The sequence below is a fragment of the Tupaia chinensis genome, unplaced genomic scaffold, assembly GCF_000334495.1.
Source record: "Tupaia chinensis unplaced genomic scaffold, TupChi_1.0 Scaffold000054_1, whole genome shotgun sequence".
Classification (NCBI taxonomy): Eukaryota; Metazoa; Chordata; class Mammalia; order Scandentia; family Tupaiidae; genus Tupaia; species Tupaia belangeri.
The window spans coordinates 7,084,356-7,092,105 of NW_006159512.1; the positions used below are offsets into that span (position 1 = coordinate 7,084,356).

Sequence of the window (7,750 nt, forward strand, 5' to 3'; positions counted from 1 at the left end):
CATGGACCCTATGGCAAAAATTGTAAAAACAAACAAATGAACAAACTAGGGTTTCTGCGGTCCATAATCATATCACCAGAAAGAAGGAATTTCAAAACAAAGGACCTCAACTTTTCTAAAATTTATGCCGATGACTTCATTTTCTGGTCTTATTAGATACTCCTCAACAATGTGAAACAATATGGACAGCAGTGGAAATATCTATCTGGTTTCTAATACTTACTGAAATGAGTTTTAATGTTTTATTGTTTAGAATGACAATGTAGAATTTACATAAAACGAAACTCACCCTTAAGTGCACAGTTTGATGAGTTTTAACCACCACCCCATACTAAGCCCAAGAGAATTTCCATGACCTCAAAAAGTTCTCTGATACTCGTTCACAGTCATTCTTTTCTATCTTCTGTTTATATAAGATACTTGCACTTATGATGCAACTGCACGGTTAATATTTGTACAGGTTGGTTCTGTTTTAGTGCAAAAAATTTCTAAATCCACACACAGTTTTTTTTTTATAACATATTTCTATTAATTTTTTTTTGAAAACCCCTAATAGCGACCTTTGTTCACCTCTGCACCTAGTGTAATATTATACCCAGTACATACCAGATCGCCTACAAACGCTCAGTGAGTGAAGTAATGTATGAACCAATCAAGCAATCAACCAATTTACCTCGGTGTGTGGCCCATTCCTTAGTGCTCCCTGATACCAACTGCTGTCCTGCCTCGGTCTCCCCAGTCTGCATTCTCTCCGACTACCCCCTGCTGGGCTATACCTGCCCACCACGAGAGCCATTCATTGCACCATATCTGCACCTCTTTTTTCAAATGGTTTCACCTTCCAAGTTTAACTACAAGATAAGAGTATGATCTAGTGGCATTAACTATGTTCAAAAAAAAGCTTAATCACAACACCGGAAAACACAGCTATATCTAGTAATGTCCATGCAAATATATAGTGTGAAAGCGAAAAACTAAAATTAGGAAGCAAGGGAGCCAGATCTGAAGATGGGAAGCTTAATAGCCTCCTGGGCTATCAGTTCTGGGGGAGCAAGGCTAAGATGGAAATGGGCTTACAAATGGGTTAACAGTCAAAAGGGGTGAAGAAAATGCTGGAGAAAAGCAAGGCTGGGAACCCTAGAAAAGGTGCTCAATCCAAGGCTCTGTCTTAAAGAGACAGAGCTGAGTCAAAAGATGGCCAGCCACCTTCTGCCAGCATACTGTCTTGTGTTTTATGAATCCCACCATTATCTGCAAAAACGTCTACCCACAAGCAGCCACTCTATCTTGTAGGGCATATCTCATTCTCGGTTCCCTCCAGGTGCAGCATGAATTACCCACCACTGACCGGTTATGATGATATTTGCAATTTCAGAACCGTTAGCTCACTTGTTCAGAACCAGAGACAATGGTGAGAAAGTTGAGCTGTGAAATACAAAAAAGAGAAGGAATTCATCTTTTCCTAAAAACAAAAAAGAAACGAGTTAAAACATACAAAAATGTGATTGAGACTTCTGAAGTAATGCACACCTGTAGTACAGTCTTAAATTGCAAGCTCAGAAACACAAAGCATGGTTGTAAGCTACCCTTTGCTTACTAATAACAAGCATAGGTAAATTCGGCAGATGTAAATTAGGCACCACCACTGTGTGCAAAGGCCAACCACAGAATCAAGATCGGCAGCCCTAAATAAGGGAAGTTGAAAAGCTCTGACGGACTGTCACTGAAAAGCTTGTATTCAGGAATTCGGATGATGATCTGAAAATAATTATGCTGGAGGAAGCGATAAGGAAGGGGGTGTATATGTTGGAGATGGGGGCTCTGGTTGGAGTGGGGTTACATAAAGACCCTCAGAAACAAGGACTTAGAAAACATTTCCAAAGGCACAAGCGAGGTGTGAGGTACTTCCCTCCCAGGAAAGACACCTGGGGTTTCTTGTGTCTTCCTGAACAGCAGGCAGAGTATTTCTACTGCTACAAAGCTGCAATCGCGCTGCAGGTTTTGCTTTCAAACATCTGCAGGTGTATCCTCTTGCGCTCGTTAAACTAAGAGTTTCCTTTTTTGTGCTGGGCCGGACTTTACCCCACGTTTTCCACCTGACTCACAACAGGAGCTCTATGGACGCCTGGTCAGAGCCTTTGTACTTCATGGGGGAGTAGAAGTTGCTCGTGATGTCCCGCAAGGGGACCAAAACAGAAAGCCCACCACCCTCTACTGGAAACCAAATTAGGGTAGCCTGATGGTTTCAGCCTCGGGACGCGCAACAGAGGAGGGGAGCAGCCAGGTTGTCCTAGTGCGACGTAAAAAGCCAAATTCGGAAATGCGTGTTCAGGAGCCAAAGGTGGAGCCCAGATCAGAGGCCGACCCCTACAACCCGGGGTGGCCAAGGCCAGGCAACCCGCTTCCCAGGCCTGTTGATACAAGCTGTGTACACTGGAAAGCCCTGGAGTAGGCACAGATCTCTCCTACGATCAGAACAAGGTGTAAATTCTAAAACACGAAGGACAGACTTCTCTCAAACACGCGCTGGGAAAATACGAAAGAAAGGGCCAAACCCCCCAGCCACTGGCAAGGCTAAAGACTACGCTTCCCAGCATCCAATAGTGTGACCCCGGGTACTCTGCATGCCGGGAACGGTAGTTTCTCACCACCTCATCCAAAAGCGCTCTGAGAGATTTTCAACCTCTCGCGCGTTTCTCTCTTCCAAGAGGCACGGCTAAGTAGGAAATGACTGCGAAAGGCTAACTAGAATCACTCCCAACGTGACCCTAAGGAGTAGAAGGGAAAGGGTGAAGAATGCGTTACCATAGCTACCGTTTCCCTTGGTCACGGAATAAACGCGCTCTGGGATCCGGAAGTATTTTGTCGAGACCTCTGGAAAAGAATGAACGTGTTCTGCGCGTACGTTCATTGGACAGTTTCCCTGAGTGGCCTAGGCTTCCCAGGCAAAGAGGCGGTCCGGCGAGTGAGGGGCCCGCGGAGCCTTATGATTGGAGAAAAGCTGCTGCGCATGACCAATCGGACGGAGCCACGCTTCGGGCAACGGGCTCCGCACCTGGACAGCTCCGATTGGTGGACTGCGATCCCCCCCACGAGTCTCCATTGGGTACAGTGGGTGCGTGGTGCGGCACGATTGGTGGGTTTGTGTTTCCCGTCCCCCGCCCACGAGAAGTGGGGGTGAAAAGCGGCCCGACCTGCTTGAGCTGTAGTGGGCGGACCGCGCGGCTTGAGGTGTGAGCTTCCGAGCCCAGGGGTGGGGGGTGGAGGCGGCTCCTGCGATCAAAAGGGACTTGAGACTCACCGGCCGCGCGCCATGAGGGCCCTGTGGGTGCTGGGCCTCTGCTGCGTCCTGCTGACCTTCGGTGAGTGATCCTGGAGGAGTGGACGACCCCCCTTTTCAAGCGCGACCGCTTCTCGAAGGTTCTGGGGGCGTTGAGCCGGGGAGGGGGACACCAGCGCGTGCGGTGAGCTAAGGAAGCCATGCCCTTTCCTCGAAAGAGTCTTAGGGGACTACCTATACCCTTTTCCTCTGGAGGGAATAGAGGAAACATTTGAATTTCCTGCAGCTCTAATAGTACCGCGCCCGGAGATGAGAGCCACCTCGGATGGGGCTTGTCAAGGCTCCCCTCGGGAGCCTTGCGGGTGACCCTCCCGGAGGACTTTGCCAGCCGCCGCAACCTTTGGCCACCGGAGTTTGAGGACCCCCGCCCCCCGCTTTCCGACATCTCGCGAGCAAAGCGGTTCTTTTCCCAGATGCCGGTCTTCCGAGCGTGGGCCTTGGGCCAGCGGAATGGCAGTGTCTGCTTGTTTGATTTAGTTTTGCTCGAGCTCCGTCCTTAACTTCTCTTCCCCTTCTCCAGCCCACGGGCCCAATTTCCGTTCCCCTCGCCAAAGGTTGTACAAATCGTATTTGTATTCTGACCTGTGATCAAAGAAGGCCCAAGTTTGGGCTTGGTCAGTTTGGAGGCCTTGCCTTGGCCTGCGCGCAACACGTGTGGGTGTAGAAGGGGCCTGGCATCAGTCTGCTAAACGTTATTTATAAAGGATCGGAAGGTAACTCTTTAGAGGCGGCAACTGCCTTGGTATTTCATAATCTTCTGGAGGACCTTAGCATCTGAACTTAAATAAGGAATCTGCTGACTTGGATTTACATTGGATATTTAAACCAGCAGGTCCGTTCTTCCCTCCATCTCGCCGTATTTACTAGCTCAGTTTTGCAACTCCTATACTTGCCCTGTTTGGACATAGTTCCTTCGGATAAGTCTGCAAACTGTGTTTAAGAGTTTTCTGGTGTTGCGTCTTTCTTCAGGGTCAGTCAGAGCTGACGATGAAGTCGATGTGGATGGTACAGTAGAAGAGGATCTGGGTAAAAGTAGAGAAGGCTCCAGGACAGATGATGAAGTAGTCCAGAGGTTTGTGTTCATTTAAAGCAATACAGATAAGCCCTGTGAATACTGTGGGTTGCAGCAGCTTCTATTGTGTATCCTCCCCAAGAGTCCAGATAAATTGTGACCTCCATCTTCCCCACCCCTTGCTTAAATGCCCCCCAAAAATGGTCAGAAAATGTTAGAGGTGGCCAGTTATGTGCGTAATTGTCTCTTAACTCCCTAACGTGCTCATGAATGAATTATGAAGATTGAATGAATTCAAAAAACTGTTTGGATAACCATATTGCAGAATACTAGCATCATAAACCTCCTAAGACTTTAGAAAAGACTTTCAGTTGGTTTTGTATATTCCTTAAATGTGCATATTTAGTAATTTTTTAAAGTGGGATTTCTGCTGTTTGAGCAGTTTTAAAATTTGGTTTCTTAGGACTTAAATTTGAGATCCTTACTACGGAGTATAAATGAATATAAAGCAAAAGTTAGGTTTGTTTTTCTGGCAATTTTAAATACTGCCAATTAAGCAGTGCAATGTTTGCTTATCTACCTGATTTTCTTAGAGAGGAAGAAGCTATTCAGTTGGATGGATTAAATGCATCACAAATAAGAGAACTTAGAGAGAAATCTGAAAAGTTTGCCTTCCAAGCGGAGGTTAACAGGATGATGAAACTTATCATCAACTCACTATATAAAAATAAAGAGGTAAGCAACATGTGGTTAGGTTGTTTCATCTCTGTATGGTGGCACCTTTGTTTACTTTCATAGTAAATTTTAGTAACATTGTAATTTCACTTAAGTTGTTAGCAAGATTTAAATATACCCAGTGTATACCAAAAACTACTACTAGCTACCCAGGGGGGTGGTGTTAGACATTTTCCCTTTTTCTTTACCCCTCCCAGTATGACCTGCCAAATCATTGAGTCTCAAAAGTGGTCAGACTAAGCTTCACATATTGCATACCTGAGGATCCCGGGGTGAGAGGACAGTGTTGCTACTTTTAACTAGTTTAGGTATCCTTTATGGCTATTACAGTCCAGTCTTTTGAGCAAGCAGCCATAACCTACTATAACCAATAATAAAGCCACCCTTATAGCCTAAGAAGTCGTATTCATGAGTGGTTTCCCAAAGTGCAGAGGAGAAATAAAATGGATTTTACATTAAATTCAATGTCTTATGTATCTTGAGTCTAATGTAGTCTGTTATATTTGGCTTCCATTTAGATTTTCCTGAGAGAACTGATTTCAAATGCTTCTGATGCTTTGGATAAGATAAGGTTAATATCATTGACAGATGAAAATGCTCTTTCTGGAAATGAGGAATTAACTGTCAAAATTAAGGTGAGCTTAAGACACTTTTTTTTGTTTAAGTCCAAAGGAACCCTTAAAGATCCGGAACCTATATCAGTCAAGCTAGATTGGTTATGCTGTAGAGACAAGTACCACCCAAATTTCTGTAATTAACCCGGGAGTCTGCAAACTTTGACTTGTGGGCCAGAGCTGTCTTTGCCTGTTCTTGTAAAGTTTTATTGGAACACAGCCATGCCCATTTGTGTGTTATAAATGACGGTTTTTGTGCTACAACAGCAGAGTTGAGTTGTTGTGATGGGGACCATCTGGCTCACAAAGCCTAAAATGTTTACTAGCTGCCCCTCTGCAGAAAGTTTGCCAAAATCCCTGTGGTGTTTGCTCTGCTTCATCCTCACACCAGGACACAGGCTGATTGAACAGCCATCTGGAGTGTAGCTGGTTGCCATGGTGCAGAGCGCGCTTGGAGGGTCTCACACCAATTAAAGGCTTAGCCTGAATGCCACACCAAGCCCCAGTCTTGATTCTGCCTGTAACTTGTTGGCTAGAACTAGTCACTTGGCCTCACCCAGCCCTAAGTAAAATCCTACTGTGCCCTGGAAAGTAGAGAGCCAAGAATATTGAGTGAAGGACATTAATTATCACCACTGAGTCCACATACAGGAATCATTCAAGTTTAGGGTCATTTTGTTTTCTGTCAAAGGTACAGGTAACACAACTGGCTTTATTGAGGTCATTCTATCCTTTGACGTTGAGACCAGTCTTCCCATCTTAATATCCGTGCTTTCTGAAATACACTGAGCTTTAAAATCGGCATGTATGCTCCAAAAAGGCCTTAAAGTGCCCTGGAGAGGAAGTTGTCTCCATATGGTTTCCTATAGGGAACTCTGTGGCCCAAAGTTGGTAGTTCCGGCACACAGCCCATCCATCGTTCACTTGGCATGAGAGGAATATTAAGTAAACTTAACTATGCATTTCTTATCTCGTTTCTAGTGTGACAAGGAGAAGAACCTGCTGCATGTCACAGACACAGGTGTAGGAATGACCAGAGAAGAACTGGTTAAAAATCTCGGCACCATAGCCAAATCTGGAACAAGCGAGTTCTTAAACAAAATGACTGAGGCACAAGAAGATGGCCAGTCAACTTCTGAACTGATTGGCCAGTTTGGTGTTGGCTTCTATTCTGCCTTCCTTGTGGCAGATAAGGTTATTGTCACGTCGAAGCACAACAACGATACCCAGCACATCTGGGAATCCGACTCCAATGAATTTTCTGTAATTGCTGACCCAAGAGGAAACACTCTGGGACGGGGAACAACAATTACGTGAGTATTACTGATCCCTAATAAGAGTTAATGGAGTGAGGATCACAACTTTCCAGTTCACACTCTCTGAGCAGATGGCTTACCCTGGACCTTAATTTCCATGCCTATAAAATGAGAAAATTGCCACCCGAAGAATTATCTGAGACTTGCAAAGGGCCAAGCGTGGGGTGTTATAATCACCACTGTACATGAGGTCATAAATAGGTGTCAGCTCTCCCAGGGAGAATGCAGATCACAGCACAGAGGCAGCCTGGTCAGTGTGGAGGCTAGAAAAGTATCAGTAGTTAGGAGCAATGGCTTCTCCAGGAAGCCCAGCAACTCGGGAGGCTGAGGCAGGAGGATGGCAATATGGGCGAGATCTTATCTGTAAGGAGGGAAGGGGAAGGAAAGGGACAGGGAAGGAAAAGGAAAGAAAGCTGTAAGTGTGCAAAGCATCATGGATACAGGCAGAGAGGCACAGCATGTTCCCAGGGATGCCCTCAGTCGGTGACCCTTACTGATAAGGGTTTCTGATTAACTTTTTAGAAGATTCTGGGGAACCAGCAGTTAGCGTAATGGCTATGTTGTTGGACTCTCATGTAGTCGACCATGGTTCGCGTCCCGGACCCGGTGGCTTAAAACTCACGCTGGGCGCGTGTGCGTGCATGCCCAAGATCCTGAGAGGAGAATGGAGGAGAAGGGATTGCGGCATGACCATCCCCCCTGGGTGGTGATTTCTCGCTTTCTGTCTCTCTGT

General features: G+C 45.8%; 2 protein-coding genes across 2 annotated transcripts in view; one reads left to right on the plus strand and one right to left on the minus strand.

The window, feature by feature from the left end:
• LOC102494956 (putative tetratricopeptide repeat protein 41) overlaps nt 1-1,423 on the minus strand; it is a 79,960-nt gene extending 78,537 nt beyond the window's left edge. Inside the window, 1 exon segment of the mRNA XM_014591814.1 lies at nt 1,349-1,423. The gene's annotated coding sequence lies outside the window, so the exon portion shown is untranslated.
• A 1,770-nt stretch (nt 1,424-3,193) lies between these two features.
• The window catches only part of HSP90B1 (heat shock protein 90 beta family member 1), a 19,118-nt gene continuing 14,561 nt past the window's right edge, over nt 3,194-7,750 (plus strand). The window contains exons 1-5 of the mRNA XM_006141412.3: nt 3,194-3,362; nt 4,310-4,412; nt 4,946-5,087; nt 5,606-5,722; nt 6,683-7,014. Of these exons, the coding sequence (XP_006141474.1) occupies nt 3,314-3,362; nt 4,310-4,412; nt 4,946-5,087; nt 5,606-5,722; nt 6,683-7,014 (743 nt within the window). The 5' untranslated portion in view covers nt 3,194-3,313. The remainder of the gene's footprint in view (nt 3,363-4,309; nt 4,413-4,945; nt 5,088-5,605; nt 5,723-6,682; nt 7,015-7,750) is intronic.